This window comes from Scophthalmus maximus, chromosome 20 (assembly GCF_022379125.1).
Source record: "Scophthalmus maximus strain ysfricsl-2021 chromosome 20, ASM2237912v1, whole genome shotgun sequence".
In the NCBI taxonomy this organism is placed as follows: Eukaryota; Metazoa; Chordata; class Actinopteri; order Pleuronectiformes; family Scophthalmidae; genus Scophthalmus; species Scophthalmus maximus.
In genome coordinates, this window is record NC_061534.1 from 1,236,166 (window position 1) to 1,255,059 (window position 18,894).

The following is an 18,894-nucleotide window of genomic DNA, read 5'->3' on the forward strand; positions in this document are numbered from 1 at the left end:
AGCTGTTCAGCTGTTCGTCACTGGTACTCTTCCACTTCGTCGTTCCTCTCCTGCTTCACCGTGTCCACATCACAGAGGAGACGAAACCCGTCGTGGACGGTTGAAGCTCGTCGTCTGTTGTCGTCCGTTGTGACTCGCTGTTCGAACGTGAAGCGATTGATTGTCCACGTCGTCCTGGTCCGCTTGTAACCGGGTCGATGACTTTTTTAAATCGTCTCCGTAACAACAACTGAGCTGAAGAACGAGGTATCCACACCACAGCTGTCAGCAGGACACATGAAACTATGAAGACATTAGACAATGTCAGAAAAAGCAAAAGAAATTATCTGGGGAAGATTATATTAGGTTATTTCTCATCTCCACCTGTTTCCTGTGTCGACGTGACTTTATTCAGCTTCTATATCCATTCAAGTAAATCACACACACGCACGCACACACACACACACACAAACACACACACACACACCCAAGATGTTAGAGATTTTACTCATTCACCCACAGCGGTGGAGATTTACAGGAATAAATATCCATTTTAGAGGAATTTAAAACTAGAGGGCATAGTGTGTGTGTGTGTGTGTGTGTGTGTGTGTGTGTGTGTGTGTGTGTGTGTGTGTGTGTGTGTGTGTGTGTGTGTGTGTGTGTGTTAGCGTGTGTGTTAGCGTGTGTGTGTGTGTGTTAGCGTGTGTGTTAGCGTGTGTGTGTGTGTTAGCGTGTGTGTGTGTGTGTGTTAGCGTGTGTGTGTGTTAGCGCGCGTGTGTGTGTGTGTGTGTGTTAGCGTGTGTGTGTGTGTGTGTGTGTGTGTGTGTGTGTTAGCGCGCGTGTGTGTGTGTGTGTGTGTGTGTGTGTGTGTTAGCGCGCGTGTGTGTGTGTGTGTGTGTGTGTGTGTGTTAGCACGTGTGTGTGTGTGTGTGTGTGTGTTACAGGCGTCTCTAACAGCAGCTGGCTGAAATGAGGCCTGAAATTGAATGCAGAGAGCAGGTTGAGGCTGAGGCGAGTGAACAGGCTCTGCAGCCGCCGTCTGCATAAATAGAGGTTAAAAAAGAAAGAGAGACTCTGACAGAGAGAGAACGAGGGAGAAGTGGAGAATATTTATAAGCACAATGATAAAGAGGAGGGAGATTCGGTTTTGCATCTGTTCTACATATCAGAGGTTTTTTTCTACAGGAAGTCAGAATGTGTGAGCTGAGTTCTTATTAGTATTATTATAATGAGGAGTTATAGTCGTAGTGGTGGTCGTTTCCAGCTGCAGAATATTATATATTTTTTAAAATAAAAATATGCCAAAGTAAAGTTTTTTTATTTCACACAAACACTGTTTGGCACCTTCGTTTAGCTGGAAATGTATTTTATATTCATTAATCATCAATTCTCATACTCTACTGCGAATGTTGGGATTTATAATATTTAGGAAATAAATGTAAATGTATGTTATAATTTGAGAATATAATTCAGAATGTGGACAAGCGAGGCTCTACATTGTCCATAATTGTGTTTTTATACATATACCGTATCACCTTTTTTTGTAAACTTTGAATGAGTTCATTATATTCACGTAGGTGGACCCGACCTCCGTGTACGGCGCCATGTTGAATACGGTGGCCCATAGGGGACAAAACACTCTGGTTCACGCGTTGTTGAATTTTCAGCGCTGCCGGAAACCAGAAGAGGAAACGTTGGTCGCTCGTCTTCAGTGTGTCTGCGTCGGTCGACAGCGCAGACTAACAAGTCTGAGAGGCCAGAGTTCGTGAAATGTAGGATCAGACCTTAAATATTTATGAGAAGAGAAGGAAGGAGAGCGCGAATCCTCGTCACAGAAGAAGAGAAAACAGGAAGCGGACACAAATTCGTGGCCGACGACGACAGATAACGTAGCTGTCGGAGCGAGTCCTTTGGTCTCTCGGCGACGTCGCTGCTCCCGAGCGCTCAGTTGTTGCAGTTTGCAACGTCACCACCAGATGTCGCCATATATTACACACTGTAGCTTTAAAGAGCTAAAAGTATCTGTTTCGTGCCTTTAGCTGAAATGAGTTTTGTCCATTTATGCTCGATTTTTAATTCTGCAGTATGTATTTTTTTCTCTCTAAATAACACACACACACATTCACACACACACACACACAAATAAAATGGAATCAGATTTTTTTTCTTCGACTGTTCAAACCAAAACTGCCCTGAAGATCATCGGAGCAGCAGAAACAATATAAATGCAGAGCAGCTTGTAGCAAATGGACACAGATGGAAAAAAACACGGAGGCGTGTGTGTGTGTGTGTGTGTGTGTGTGTGTGTGTGTGTGTGTGTGTGTGTGTGTGTGTGTGTGTGTGTGTGTGTGTGTGTGTGTGTGTGTGTGTGTGTGTGTGTGTGTGTGTGTGTGTGTGTGTGTGTGTGTGTGTGTGCAGGTATCATCTGTCGTCGTGCAGACTGCAGTGTAATTTGTGCCACTTACTCAGATTGTTTTCCAGCTCTTCTTCTGTGGTGTCTGACTCTATTATCCGGCCCGACCCGTCTATTTGTCTTCGGAGAGCGACGGCGTGACGCTCGGCGCCGGCTTCGCCTCCTGTGGGCCGGGTCACCGAGCAGGAACCGGTCCGCCCTTCACACCCGGAAAAAAACCTCATCTCACCGAGACGAGCGGAGGCGTGTTAACACTCCTCCTCCTCCTCTTCTCTCCCATTCTTCTTATTTCTCCCTTTTTTCAGTTTCTCCTTTCTCTTCTTACCCTCTTTCTTTCCTCCATTCCTTTACTTTTTTCTCCTATATCATCCTCCTCTTTCTCTTTCTTCTCTCCTTCCATCTCTTTTTCTCCCCTTTTTCACCTCCCTGTCACACCATCATGATCAAGTGTGTGAAAGTTGTGTGTGTGTGTGTGTGTGTGTGTGTGTGTGTGTGTGTGTGTGTGTGTGTTCAGTGAAGCTTAATTGACATGACAGACAAAAGCATTTAAAGACTCGTGGACAGTCACAACCTTTCGACCCTCGGGATAAATTAGATTTTCTCTCAGCTGTGTGTGTGTGTGTGTGTGTGTGTGTGTGTGTGTGTGTGTGTGTGTGTGTGTGTGTGTGTGTGTGTGTGTGTGTGTGTGTGTGTGTGTGTGTGTGTGTGTGTGTGTGTGTGTGTGTGTGTGTGTGTGTGTGTGTGATGACAGTGGTTATTGCTGTCTTCTTCAGTGAGGTTTGCTCTCTACGTCTTGTGACAGCTTAAAAGTCACAACGACAGTAACACTGCTGATCTCACACACACACACACACACACACACACTTTCTAGTCTCTACAAATACACAATTCGTCGTAGTTGTGTTCTTGCTGCCCGAAATTTATCAGAGATCTTTTAGTCGGTGACGAGTGTCCCAGCATGCATTTCACCTCTGAATCGGTTCCGCAAAGTGAAGCCAAAGTGTGTGAAGCCTGTGTTCTGTGTCCTGGCCAGCAGGGGGCGACTCTATGAGAACGTGACTTGACTTCTCACTTGATTCATAACTTCAGTAAAACATTTTCCTGAGGAGTTCATGGTTCAATCTCTGGTTTCAAGTCTTCTTCAACAACATGATGATCATGAGCAGTTTGTGTTTGTTGTTGTTGTTGATGTTGTTGTTGTTGTGTCAATTCCTGCAGGTCAGTTCTAATGTTTCTAAAATTGTGTTCTTACCTAAAACAAAAAGAGTAGATTTATTAAGAACAAAACCATGAAATAATCTGAACGAGCACAAATGAAATGTTACTGATAATCAACATGCAAATCCAGTGATTGTCCTTTTTCATTTTCATTCTTTGTTCTACATCAGTGTTTTAACAACCATGACAAGATTCTACACATTGATTCTGTTCTGTGACCAGAAACAAGCTTTTTACATTTTGTATGGCGTAAAACTTCTTGTGTTGTCGAAACAAAAATGACTTAAAGATTCATGGATAATAAATGAGTCGCCACCTGGTAAAGATTGATGTTAATATCTACAAGAAGATACAGATACAGATCTGAGGCTCAGGGGTTTTAGACCACGTGTCTCTCTCTCTACATATATATAGATATCTATATATATATGTGTTATTCAGGATCTGCTCACATTCGACCTCCGTCAACTCTGAGCCGACGACGAGAGCGTCCAGATGATGTTTGACTTGATAACTGAACTTGTTGTCAGATGCTCTGCTGCTTGTTCTTCCGGCCTGTGATCTTCTTTACCACTCTTCTTCTTCTTCTTCCTCCTTTTCTTCCTTCTTGTCTTCTCCACATCTTCTCTGTTCCTCATCTGATCATCTCACGCCTCATTTTTGCTCCTTTTTCTCTCGTTTTTTCTTTGCTGCGCCTCCTTTTGCTCGTCGCCTGCTCCTCCCCCTCCACTTCCCCCTTGTCATCCCTTGTCCTCCTCCCTCCCCCCCTCTTCCCTGAATGAACTGTTAACAGAGGCCACGCCCCCTCAGTATAGACCCGCCCACACTCCTCCTCCTCCTCGCCCTCCTCCTGCTCTTCCTGCTCCTCCTGCTCCTTCTGGCACCCCTTTGACTTACTCCTCCTCCTCTGATCCCCCACCAGTGTCCCCCAGCCCAGGCGTTGTCCTCCCCTCTGCCCCCCGCGACCTGGTCCCTGTCCTAGTGTCCAGTCGATTTGTCCGACTCAGCTGGCGCCCCCCGGAGGAGAGCGGAGGAGCTGTGCAGACCTACGGCGTTTATTACTCCCAGGACGCAGTCGAGAGGTAAGTCACAGTCTGACATTGCTTCTGCATCCTTCGTCCATGAGATTGGTTCCCAACCAGGAGGTGAGAATGTTGGATTTTCCCTTTAATAATTATTAGGAAAGTAATCTGAGAACATAGATTTACTCTTTAGTAGAGGATCAATACCTGTACTGAGGCTCGAGTAGAGTTATGTTGTTCCAAGGGTTCACAAGCTGTGACGCTGATACAGTCGCAGTTACATGAACACCTTTTTCTTGGATTATCTAAACTATGGAAATAATTCATATTCCTAGACTGAACCTCCTGTCCCGAGTAAATCGTATGCGATGTGAAGCCAAAGCCAAAGAACGTGTTTACCACTTAGCGCTGAGTTTGAGGAGTCGACTTGTGGCTCTGCTGAAGTCGGCCGACGGAAATTGGCCAAAAAATTGACCGGTGTGTGCGAATTTTTCTGGCGGCATCTGGTGGTGAAGTTGCAAACCGCAACCAGCTGAGCAACCGACAGGGGACACTTTATGGTGGCGCACCAGTTGATTCCATTTCCTGTTTCCGTCAGCGTCTGAAAATTCAACGTGAATGCGACGTGTTCTGGACGTTTAGTTCAACAACCATATTCAACACGACGTAGAAACATGGAGACTCACACGGAGGTCGGTCCACCTCATGGAACTATATTTAACTCTTATATGAACACAGAGTTATGGACACTATATTACATTTCTGTGAATAAGTTCTTCCAAACATTACACACTGTAGCTTTAAGGTTTTGAAGTGAAACGCACAATAAGTGCAAAATTGTGCCGAAGACTAAATATAGCTTTAAACCTACTCACTTAGTGGATGTCAGAATGCCCCCCCCGCCCCGCTGCACACAGCAGTTCTGCGAGTTAAGTATAAAATGTCTGCGTGACATATCGGCGAGTCCCCTGCTAATGTTAAATGGTAAACTCTTGACAGTCGGGGGCCACAGCTGAAGCCCTTTAAGCTTTCGCGTCCTCCGGGGGAGGAACTGGCCTGCAGTGCTGTCGGACCCTGAACGCCACACTGGAACAAAAGGGCCACTGAGGTTTCATCATGAAACAATAGGACAGAGAGATTGTGTCAGTCCTAATGACGCATAGAAGAAACGGAGGCAGAGGTTTTGTCATTTTCTAATGACTTGGAGAAAAAATACAGAGGTGGGGTTTTTTTTGTCAGCGCTAATAACCTGCAGAAAATGAGAAAAGAGGGAGGGAGGACGAGACGGAGAGAAAACAATGAGAGATTACAGGAGAAAGGGAGATGGTGGAAGACAGGCGGCGAGTGAATTATGTTTTTTTTCTCTTTTTGTCAGTTGTAATGACTTCCAGGAAAAACTGAGTGTTCACAGTAAAATGGAGAAAAAAAACAAGACATAAAGATAGAAAATGGAAAAATAGCAAAAGAAAGCTAAAAGAATGTCGATGGACCAAAAACTGTTTCCACTCACAAACCTTAAGGAATCCGATGGAACGGAAGGTTTGTGTTTGCAGCAGGAGGTTTGAGGTTTAGAACTAGAAATGACATCATCATCTGCATATAGCTTCACAGAATAATTAAGATTAGAGGAAGATCATTGATACGAATAGCAAATAAGAAAAAGATTAAAGGAAATACCAACATGAAGGGTCTTAGAAAGGTGCTGGTTGCCGCCGGAACAGCTTCGATACACCTTGGTACTAGAACTCTACTGGAGAGATGAACGCTGTTCGTCCGAAAGATAAATCCCTCATTTGGTGTTTTGATGAAAAAGTGAGTGACGCCAAATTTTTTCATCTAGTCATGCGTCATATAATTCATGTTATATTATAATTTTAAAGAACTGGACTTGGTCCTCGACAGGAACGGACTGGCCGTCGGGAAGTTCGTCCATTCCAGGCCGGAACCGGTCGGTGGTCGGGTTTTTATTTTGGGATTTCTGATGTCAGTTACTTTGTGTTTGACTGGACCAATCGCATCTAATAAGATAGTAATATGATACTGAGTTCCATTATACCTTGGAACACGGAGCTCTGAGCTCGGAAGTTGGGCTGGTGAATTTCCTCCGACCTACTGAGTCTAAACTTTCTGCTCGGAGGGGCGCAACTCAAGAGCTTCCGAGATAATGGGACGATAACCCCGACTTCCGAGCTCCGGGTTCAGAGATAAAATAGAATATGGCATGAGATAGAGAATTACTTTTTACTCAGGAGTATATTTTCCGCATCGTTCCAGATTTGTCTGTGGTCGATCTTGGACAGACTCGTAGTGCCGCTGAGTGTGAACTCGCTGTAGCCGACATGTTAGTCTTGTTCCATTCAACTCTCAAACACAAGACAAATTTACAGACTTTACAAAGACGAGAGAGAAAAGTAAGCAGAGGAAGAAGCTTCTCTCTCTCTCTGTGGGTTGTTGGTTTTCCAGCGGACTGACCTCAGAACCGTGGCCTTCGAAGGGCAAACAGAGTTCACGCTGTGCGACAGAATCGGACCCGCTGGTTAACTCGACATCCAGCTCGGCCTGTTTGCCTTTTCACTCAGCAGCTCGGAGCAAAAATATGGATCGGTAAACCCTGAGAACTCTGCTCACCTTTTATGTTTTCTTTAACCTTTGCATCTCGCTGCCGCCGCTGATATCTGTTGATGCTTCACTCGTCCGCGGAGCGGGACAGACGGGATCCTGAGGACTCTGGTCACCTCTTGTAACCTCGTGAAAACTACTGTTTTCCTCAAACTACTTGACGTTATACAAGACACGTGCTGTACCTCCTTTATTGTAGAATTGTTTTCATAAAGAGCGAAACTCTACCACAGAAAAAGTTTCTGTAACGGTGTTCGATGATGCTGTGAAGGTTCCAGCTGTCTCCTCAGTTATGTGGTGATTAGTTGAGAAGTGGGAGGTTGCAGAGGTTCTGTAATCTGAGGATTAGCCGCAAGTCACTGAGGGATTACACAGATTACATCTGATTACAGCAGCTGTTATCCGCACTGTTACAGAATCGAACTGGCTTCTCTTGTTAACGTCTGTAGAGACTCAGCTCCCAGTTTTAAAAGGCTCAGGAAATATAATGCGTCAAATCATCACTCATATATTAGTGTTTAATGTTTAACTGGTGTTTAATAGAACAGTGACGCAGTGTGCTTTGTGTTTTCCCCGCGACAGGGAGCGGTCAGTGAACGTGTCGGAGCCCGAGTCGTTGGAGTTGACGGTGTCCAACCTGAAGCCCGAGGAGAGCTACAGCTTCAGGGTCGTCGCCTACAACGACGTGGGCCCCGGCGAGAGCTCCGCCCCCCTGAGGATCACCACCAAGCCCGACCGTGAGACACAAACACACAGAACACTTTGAAAGTCACGTTTGCATCGGCCAGAATATTAAACTGTGAATAACTCTAACACTAGACAGGTTTATCAGTCAAACGACCCCGAGTGATTTTCTCGGCCTCTCGGCAGCGTTTCTCAGACTCTTCCTCTTTTTTCTCTTCAGTTCATCCTCATGACATTTTGTGAAGCTGGTAATTGTTGAGCCCTTGACGGACGACTCGGCCCCTCCGGCCTGTTTCTGTACAAGCGACATGACAACGACACGTTGGACTCATTTTCACTCGTCAGGAATTTTATTTCCTCTGCGGCACCAAAACGTTTGACATGATTCCGTCAGAAACCTCCCACAGGTTCCAACCAAAAACACGGACTCTTAGGAGACGGGAGACGTCTGAGGTTTTACATGCGAGAGTAACGCGACACGATAAAAAAAGTTGTAACTTTAAATTAGATTTGAAACTATCAGTAGTAGGTAAAGACGTAAACGTGGAAAGGGAGCCTTCCAAAGCTCGGGGCACAGCAACAGAGGAAGCTGTAAACGTAATATAGTTGCAGTAGTGACGAGAGTAGTAGTACTTGTACTTTGTGTTGCTGTAGTATTAGTACTAGTGTTGATAGTAATCAGTGTGTCGTCTCTGTGTGTCCACAGTCCAGGTTCCCAGCAGGGTGGAGTCCCTCCGAGCCGACGCTCTGTCCCCCACCTCGGTCCAGGTGAGCTGGGAGCCTCCGGTCCAACCCAACGGCCCCCTGCTGGGCTACAGGCTGCTGTGGAGCGAGAGCCCGACCGGCAAGGAGCAGGTGAGTCGCCGCCGCCGCCGTCGTGTAAATGTCAAAAATAATAATAATTAGCTCTGACTTTGTGAAGGCTAATCGCTGCCGTGTGTTTGTGTTCAGAGTGTGGAAGTGAACGGCCTGAACTACAAAATGGAGGGGCTCAACAAGTTCACGGAGTACACGGTGCGGGTTCTGGCCATCAACCGCTACGGACCGGGCACGGCCACCGAGCCGGTCGGCGTCACCACCCAATCAGACGGTGAGTTCTGCCCCGAACAACTCTGAAAATAAAAATTGACCACGTGAAGGCAAAGCCCCCTGGTGGCTGGCTGTAGTATAGGTCATAAGCCCCGCCTCCTCCACGTTAGACGATGGGACATGGACCAAAGTAGAAAGATCGTGTCATAAATTTTGAATGATTGACAGCTGAGATTTACGCCTGATTGGTCGAGGGTCTCCACTACACGGTCACTGCTGCACAGACTCCAAGATGGCGGCGCCGGCGTCAGGGATGTGGTGGCTTCACTTTTATTCACTGGGAAGAAGAAGTGAAGACACGTCGTCCATCTTTATTTACAGCCACTGGTTTGGAATGTGTGTGTGTGTGTGTGTGTTAGTTAGTGTGTGTGTTGGGGGGTGGGGGTTCCATTAGTATGGATGAAGGAAAACAAAATGTAGACATAGCCAATCAACACACACTTCAGTCTCTCTCTCCCTCTCCTGCTGTCAGTAGTTTCATTCCGAGACTCTTGGGTCTTTAATTAAGTAGAGAAATGAGAGGAGATCTCCTTCATGTCATCCTGACTCTCTCTCACACACACACACACACACACACACACACACACACACACACGGGAAGAGAGAAATTGAGAGAGAGAAAGTTCAGGGAGAGAAACATTCATTATAAAAACATGAGAGTGAAACATGAGCAGAAACCAACAAGAACCCTGTAAAATGATATATTAATTAACAGACAGAAACACAGAAATCTGTTTTAATTATAATGAATTCATAATTAAGTCTCATTTTGACATCACACGGATCCTGTTGTGACATGAATCCAACACACGTCTGAATTGCAACGTGTTAGTGTAAAAGACCCGTCACGTTGTTCAGGAAGTGACAACAGCTTTGTGTCATGATGGTGGTGGGGGCGGAGCTTCACTCTGTCCCACGCCACCGATTGGTCCTTTAACGTCTCATCTGAATGAAAACGTTCAGCTGCACTGACGAGGACGAGGTTGTTAATAGAGAGAGAGACAATGGAGGCATCTGTCCAGCTGCATCACACACACACGCACACACACACACACACGCACGCACACACACACACACACACACACACACAGATGCAGAGTGGCTGTATTGTGAATCTTCTGGCTGCGTCTCGATGATAACAATGCCTTGTGGACTAATTTAATCCACAATAACATCGACGCACACCTACAGTAGACACACACACACACACACACACACACACACACACACACACTCTCCAGCAGCTGAATCAATAGATAAGCTGATGCCAGTTAATCAGCCGTCGGACTGGACGGACGCAGGGTGTGTTCAGACCAAAACACTTCAGCATCACTCTCCATCCTCTTCTTCATCGCTCTCCATCCGCTTCTTCATCGCTCTCCATCCTCTTCTTCATCGCTCTCCATCCGCTTCTTCATCGCTCTCCATCCTCTTCTTCATCGCTCTCCATCCTCTTCTTCATCGCTCTCCATCCGCTTCTTCATCGCTCTCCATCCTCTTCTTCATCGCTCTCCATCACTCTCCATCCTCTTCTTCATCACTCTCCATCCTCTTCATCATCACTCTCCATCCTCTTCTTCATCACTCTCCATCCTCTTCATCATCGCTCTCCATCCTCTTCTTCATCACTCTCCATCCTCTTCTTCATCACTCTCCATCCTCTTCATCATCGCTCTCCATCCTCTTCTTCATCACTCTCCATCCTCTTCATCATCGCTCTCCATCACTCTCCATCCTCTGCATCATCGCTCTCCGTCGTCTTCATCATCGCTCGAATTCGGTCATTTAATTTATGATCTTGCTTCTTCATCCTCTTGTGTTCATAATTGCTCTATTTCAGTTTTTCCCTCTGACTCTTTTCTTTATTCGTTGTTTACGTTCTGTTCTTCCTTTGTTTTTATGTTTAAACTTCATCATTTCTGCTCCACTGTCTTATGTTTAATCTTCTTGTTCTCTTTTTCCTTTTCGTGTTCCTCTGATCTTCCTTTTTTCCTCTTTCATCTTCTTCACTTTGTTCTATTTTTCTCTGGTTTTTATTTTTATCTTTTCGATGTTCCCTCTGTCTCCCTCGTCATCTCCTTTGTTATAATTTTAAGTACATTTTCTCCTTTGTCCTCTTCAACCACCTGCATCTATTTGTTTTCTTCTTCTTCTTTGCCCAATTGTCAACCTAGCTATATAGCCTATAGCTTAGCACAAAGACTGGAAGCAGGGGGAAACTGTTAGCATTGAACATTAGCATGTTTGTTTTCTACGGAGCTCTTAAGGAGACATGGACAAAAAGAATCAATGAAGTTTCTGGTGCGCATATGAAAGTTCAGGAGAACATCTGGCGCTAACCGGAGGCGACGCAGTAAGCTAGTGCCTCTTGTCTTGTTTTGTTTCAATTAGGAAATGAAATACTGACGTAACAGCAGTTAGATGTGTTCTATTTCAACCTGGGACTTCCTTACTACGACATCGTCGCTCTGCTTGAAAGTCGTCACCGTCTCCGAAGGTCATTTAAAACTCATCCAGAGTCTCGTGAAGTGTGTCGCCGCGAGGGAAACACCAGTTCTGACGGCGTCATTACGCTCAGTCTCCGAACAAAACATCTGGACGGATGTACATAAAATACGAGGAGAGTGAGTCACGTGTCAGGAGAGAAGACGTTTCATTTTGAAAGAACTGGGCCCAAGTGACGTAGACCTCAGAGGAACCAGACGTCTCCATCACCGGAGCGACAGATTACACGAGGCCTCCGATGACAGAAGCCATTCAGTATCCCTGCCTGGATATGAAACTTTCTGCTGCTGCACCAGAAACTATTCATTTTTTATTTTGCCTATGTCCCCTCAGGGACTCCGTAGTTTTCAGATAAATTGAAAATAAAAATAAAATGTGACTCCGTAGAGCTCAAACCTGCTCGGTGGGCCCGACAGTCCTCAGATCCAATCACAGAATCAGTTCTCTGAATATGATTCCTTTTTAATTCTACATCCATGAATTGTTCCCTGGGAAATCAGTGAGATTTCACAATGTTAACAGAAGCTTTGTCATGATTCAGGCCAATATTTAATACGGTTCTGTCTTGGCTCGTGTTCCATCACTTCCACCAAGTTTACTGGAAAAGTAATCCTGCTGACGGACAAGTGAATGGACGGGGGTGAAAACATGACCTCCTCCTTGGCCGAGGTAATGAAATAATCTGCGTGTGTGTGATATAGATGTAAACAAATATGAATACATCATTTGAATTGCAAAGATAATCACATCACGCAGTTGAGTCGATGTTGCTGTGCTCAGCATGAAACGAAAAAGAACCACGTCGACATCCGAAGCATCTTCACTCTGAAATGAACAGAAACGAAAAAGAATCATGTTCAAAATGTAAATAAACGGGTTTTAATCAAACGCTCATCGGCTTTTAAATCAGCGTGTGAAACATCCGATGTGCTTAAAGCAGGAAGGAGGTGAACCGGGGTGCATTAATGTATAAGTTGTGAATTGATGTCCTGTATGAAAAATCATTTCCTTCACTTCATTAAAAGTCCGAAGCGGCACACGGTTGATGAATCGGCGCAGCACAGAGCCGGCGCCCGGGGTCGCCGCCGAGTTCCCCCCCATTTAATTACGTGCAGAAGAACCACACACACACCTGGACACACACACCTTGACACACACACACACACACACACACACACACACACACACACACCTCGACACACACACACACACCTGGACACACACACCTGGACACACACACCTGGACACACACCTGGACACACACACCTGGACACACACACCTGGACACACACACCTGGACACACACACCTGGACGCACACACCTGGACACACACACCTGGACACACACACCTGGACACACACACCTGGACACACACATTACGCTAAGCTCAGCGTTCCCGCCTGTTTGACAGGAAACATAACGGCGGTCAATACGAAGACGCGAGTAGCCACCAAGTTTGCTTCACTCGCGCCGGTCAACGTGAACGTGGCGCAACCCACATAACGCAAAAACACGTATGTCGTGTCATTTGCTTCATTCACTCGTCACGAAACCCAGTTAGCGTTGGGATCCTCCCTACGTCACTGTCGTCCTCTCAGACACCAGTTGCTCTTTGTATCGTGAGCGGGGGAAGAAGGAGAGGAGCTCGACAGGAAGTGGGCGAAGAAGTTGGACGCTAGCTTTAGCCAGAGTTAGCACAACCACTGTTTGTGGGGCAGTTCTGTCTGTTCCCATTCAGCAGTTGAAGGAAGAAGGAAGAACGTGAATGATCCTGTCGATCAAACTCGCACGAATAATGTTCACGACATTTCGCTCTTCGTGAGCGCAGCATTAGCGTGCACACATACTGAGCACTCCTCGCCCGAGGAAGCTACGTGGATCGAAAATAGAACATAAGTAAATTAGAGGTGGCTTCCGTCTTTATTAATTTGATCTATTCATTCTGTTTCCTGTTTGTCTCTGCAGTTCCCAGTGCGGCTCCTCAGAACATCACCTTGGAGGTCGTCCTGTCCCGGGTGAGTTGGATTTCTGTAACTCCTCCCCTCTGTCCACATCTCCACACTGCGACCACTTCATGACGTTTATGATCATATTTTAAGACATTTTCAAACACTTTCTGTGAGAGTGAGCTGAAACCTTTTCACATTCACGACTTCTCTCGTCTCTGAAAGTGACTGACGACTGTTTGTTGTGACACATTTTAAACTGTCATCAGTCAGACGAGCTCTCCAGTGACGTGGCCTCATTTCACTGATGGATGTGATCCATAAATATCCTTTACTCTCCGCCATTAAAAAACACAGACGTCATTTATTATTCTGATTTCGACCAAAACTCAAAAGAAGAATAGAAGTCCACATTTATGTTTCATATCACGTCTTCTGATGTCACAACACTGACATCACGTGTGTCGTCCATGTGCATCACAACAACAACAACAACGTGTCGTTGTCACGGAGACGATTCTCTCCTGAATGTTGGGTTGATATATTCACTCCCATCACATCCTCTCATATGTTTATTGGCTTTTCAAACATATGAATAGACCAGCACACATAAAAATAAAAATAAACTTCTGTCCCACCCCCAATAATAACAACATTCTTGAAAATATTTATATTTTTTTAAAGCATTAAACGATGCATCATGATGTAATAAATTATCTAATACATTTCTGTACATGTAGGATTATGAACATAGTTGTTTGAAGTTTAAATGTAAAATAAAATACATTATAATAACAATAAATATAAAAATAATGATAATATATAAATAAATATACATAATAAAAAAATTATAGAATTATAATATATAAATAAATACTTAAGATCATTTAAAAATGATAATATATAAATAAATAGTTAAATTAATTTAAAAATAAATAAATAGATGTATACAGTTAAGTCATCCTATTCTCACTTCCTATAATCAACCATGTTGCTCGAGCAGAGATACAAATTATGGTCTAAAGAAATAACTTATTCACACTTCATGTGCATTTAAGATATTACTGTACTGTACAGGTCATTCATGAAATGAAGTTTCCTCTCAACCTTTAAAAAAAAATCTGTTTTAAAGTTAGGAGACAGAACTGGAGGTGGAATAAACATAAAGGTCAAACTGCCGCCGCCTCCAGTCGGATCCACACAACAACCGAGGGCTTAATCTATAAATGAATGAGGATGTTGTAGCTTTTTCTCCATCTGAAGTGTGATCGTATTGTTTTCTTCTGGCTGTCGGCTCATTCTCCTCTTTCACACTGTTCTGCGCCTCCTGTGTGGAGTCCAGAGGTGATGGGAGACGAGCGCTTCCGTCAAATAATCACCGCATTTTAAAGAAACGCAGCCGATGTTTGTGTCATCGGGCTTTTTTTCTTCAGCCCAGCAGCAGCAGAGAGGGAAAATGATGAACGTTTGCACAGACGTCGTGAGCGGCTCATAATTTATGTCCATAAAAAGGAGGGTCAGAGCGTCCGCGGAGACCTGACCTCATTCAGTTTCTGTCTGCTCCTGTCCCTGCATGTGATTGATATTTGTCGCGGGTCAGGGCTGATTGATCGTGATGTCAGAGATGAGCGACGTTCTTTTTAAAAAGCTCCGTGGAACAAGTTCGAAGAGGAGGAATCATTTTTCTCTTAACCAAATTCACGCCCCGACCTCTGCGAAAAGGCAGTTTGACAAAAGACGAAGAAATAAATCAGATTATTTTCTGACCTGTGGAGCCTTTTTTCACCAACAGGAAACTGGCTCTTGAAGCGATACTGTTCCGGGGTTTCTGAACGTTGGTGTTTTGCGTGAAACCGTTATCTGTAATCACGGAAGTGTCGTCAAAGGAGGACAGAACAGATGAACAGTAGAAGCAAGATAGACGTGTTTAAAAGAAAATGGGTTCGGAAAATGAAGCCAATGCTGGAGTGTGTGGAGCCTGTATTCTGTGTCCTGACCAGCAGAGGGCGACTCTGTGAGAACGTGACTCTACTTCTTGATTCATAACGTCAGTAAAACATTTAATTGTTCAATCTCTAGTTTCAAGTTTTTACTTTTCTACTTTTCGTCGTTACAAAGACAGTTTTAGTTTCTATTCATTTCGTCTGTCACGTGATTCGGGACCTCGTTGACAAATGGTGGACACGAGAGTGTGGGCGGAGCTTATTTAACGGTGATAGATATGACATCATCAGAACGTTGGGGGGGTTTTTAAATGCAAAGACCCAGAAATGGTTCCCGTGAACTCCGATCTGTGCTGAACTTAATCGCGTTTTCTCCTCCGGCTCGTTGCCGAAGGGGAAAATGTGAATCTCTCGGCTCTCGTCAAGTTTTTCCGCCGTCAAACCAACTTTCCACACAAATCTGACATTTCCTCAACCCTCCCTCCTCCGGTCGGCGGAGTGTCTCTGTCAGAGCGTACGAGTGTGTTGTTGAACGCTCGGCTGAACACAGCCAGAGTTTACAGTAGGTGTCAATTCTCCGGAGAGTCTCGCCGGGCCACTGTCTCTCTCTCCGGCTGTCAGAGTCGGGACCAGGAGTCGATCTCTGGGACACATCCGAAAACTTTTAGTTTGTAAAATTAGATTCCCCAGAACGAGGAGGAGGAGGAGGAGGAGGAGGAGGAGGAGGAGGAGGATGACAAGGAGGAGGAGGAGGACGAGGAGGAGGAGGAGGAGGATGACGAGGAGGACAAGGAGGAGGAGGAGGAGGAGGAGGATGACGAGGAGGAGGAGGAGGAGGAGGAGGAGGAGGATGACGAGGAGGAGGAGGAGGAGGAGGAGGAGGAGGATGACGAGGAGGACAAGGAGGAGGAGGAGGACGAGGAGGAGGACGAGGAGGAGGAGGAGGAGGAGGAGGAGGAGGATGACAAGGACGAGGAGGAGGATGACAAGGACGAGGAGGAGGACGAGGAGGAGGAGGAGGAGGAAGAGGAGGAGGAGGAGGACGAGGAGGACGAGGAGGATGACGAGGAGGAGGAGGATGACGAGTATGACGAGGAGGAGGAGTAGGAGGAGGAGTTCCCATCGGAGCGATTAAAGCCTCCCGACACGTCCCAGCAGGAGTCCGACGTGTTCGTCTGGAGGAACCTGGAGACTAAACGTTGATTAAAAGAACGGGCGGACTGAAGAGTCCAGCTGAGCTCGGGTCGAAGTGTTCGTTTGACTTGTGAGGACGTGGGAAAATGAGCTTTTGACAGACTGAAGTATGAAAACTCTCAGCAGGAGGAACTGTGGGAACCACGATCCATCCTGCATATAGTCATTCTCTCAGAAGGTGGTGTCGTCATCAGGTGGACCAGTGAGACTGACAGGAAGTGAACCGGTGTGGGTGACAGGAAGTGAACCGGTGTGGGTGACAGGAAGTGAACCGGTGTGGGTGACAGGAAGTGAACCGGTGAGACTGACAGGAAGTGAACCGGTGAGACTGACAGGAAGTGAACTGGTGGGTGACAGGAAGTGAACCGGTGTGGGTGACAGGAAGTGAACCGGTGTGGGTGACAGGAAGTGAACCGGTGTGCGTGACAGGACGTGAACCGGTGTGCGTGACAGGACGTGAACCGGTGTGAGTGACAGGAAGTGAACCGGTGTGCGTGACAGGACCTGAACTGGTGTGGGTGACAGGAAGTGAACCGGTGTGCGTGACAGGAAGTGAACCGGTGTGCGTGACAGGACGTGAACCGGTGTGCGTGACAGGACGTGAACCGGTGTGGGTGACAGGAAGTGAACCGGTGTGCGTGACAGGACGTGAACCGGTGTGCGTGACAGGACGTGAACCGGTGTGGGTGACAGGAAGTGAACCGGTGTGCGTGACAGGAAGTGAACCGGTGTGCGTGACAGGACGTGAACCGGTGTGCGTGACAGGAAGTGAACCGGTGTGCGTGACAGGACGTGAACCGGTGTGCGTGACAGGAAGTGAACCAGTGTGCGTGACAGGACGTGAACCGGTGTGCGTGACAGGACGTGAACCGGTGTGCGTGACAGGACGTGAACCGGTGTGCGTGACAGGACGTGAACCGGTGTGCGTGACAGGAAGTGAACCAGTGTGCGTGACAGGACGTGAACCGGTGTGCGTGACAGTGGTGTAGACTTGCCTGATGGTCGTCTTCACCCCTGAAGGTCCGAATCAACGCTGTTTTTTTTCCTTTACGTTGTGCACATTTGATTCGGTCGGTTCTGGTTTCTCATTGCGACGTAAAGAACTTACGTGGGCTGCGTTTCCCTGATACTCGACTCTGATTGGTTTGTAGACGTCGACTTGTTGTCGTTTTGTCCGGAAGACTTTTCTGTTTCCGCTCTCTCGTCCTCTCAGAAAAAACTTTCCGTCGAACCAAACTGCAATGGAATATTTGGTCTCTTCCTCTCCCCAGGTGCTACGCCGCTATTCTTACACTCCTCCTGTCCCGGTTCTTTTCCTTCTTCTTCGACAGCTCGCAGCCTCAGACTTCCTGTAATCGATCCATAAAGTCAGAACCGTCCCAACAGTCGTTTCCACACTGCTGACGGGCCGAACCATGGTTCAGTTTGATCCGGAGCCAGACCTCCTCAGACACCTGTGATGTTGGTCTGACCAGACGAGGACAAGTGTCTGGAGGAGGAGTCTCACATCATCATTTGTGTAAAATCTAAAGATGGAACGTCTGCTGAATTATTTCATTATTCTTTTATATCACTGAACATGAAAGAATTTTAGTTTGAACACTTGCTGCCGTTATTTCAGTTTGGTTTCTGATCCGCGACGACATGACTGGTCCACTCTCTGATTGGACCAGAGAAGATCTGTGTCTATATCTATCGTATCATTATTAATGCATTAAACCTACTTAAAATGACAACACACACACACACACACAGAAACCGCATGGTGTTGCATTTGTATCACAAAGCAAATAGAGACAGTCTGCCCTCCGTGTGATTGCTCCTTTTACCCAGAGGACATTATCACACACATGTGCGCACACACACACACACGAACACACACACGGACACGCACGCACGCACGCACGCACGCACGCACACACACACACACACACACACACACACACGGACACGCACACACACACACACACACACACACACACACACCAGGTGAGTAAACACTCCCTGAATTCAATCGTGATTGTTTGTTCATGTCCTCTGGGTGAGAGGCGCAATCACGTGTGTGTGTGTGTGTGTGTGTGTGTGTGTGTGTGTGTGTGTGTGTGTGTGTGTGTGTGTGTGTGTGTGTGTGTGTGTGTGTGTGTGTGTGTGTGTGTGTGTGTGTGTGTGTGTGTGTGTGTGTGTGTGTGTGTGTGTGTGAGGTCACGGGGTGGATGAGGTGTTCTGTATGCAGCTCTCACGACGCCGCTCCACACACGGAGACAGAGGATAAACCCGTTCA

At 46.3% G+C, this 18,894-nt stretch overlaps 1 protein-coding gene across 2 annotated transcripts in view; it reads left to right on the top strand.

Moving 5' to 3' along the window:
• Positions 1-18,894, top strand: part of dcc (DCC netrin 1 receptor) — a 155,402-nt gene that overhangs the window by 77,829 nt on the left and 58,679 nt on the right. For both annotated transcript variants that reach the window (XM_035608910.2, XM_035608911.2), the window contains exons 8-12: positions 4,533-4,692; positions 7,834-7,988; positions 8,642-8,790; positions 8,887-9,025; positions 13,496-13,545. In XM_035608910.2, coding sequence (XP_035464803.1) covers positions 4,533-4,692; positions 7,834-7,988; positions 8,642-8,790; positions 8,887-9,025; positions 13,496-13,545 — 653 coding nt within the window. The remainder of the gene's footprint in view (positions 1-4,532; positions 4,693-7,833; positions 7,989-8,641; positions 8,791-8,886; positions 9,026-13,495; positions 13,546-18,894) is intronic.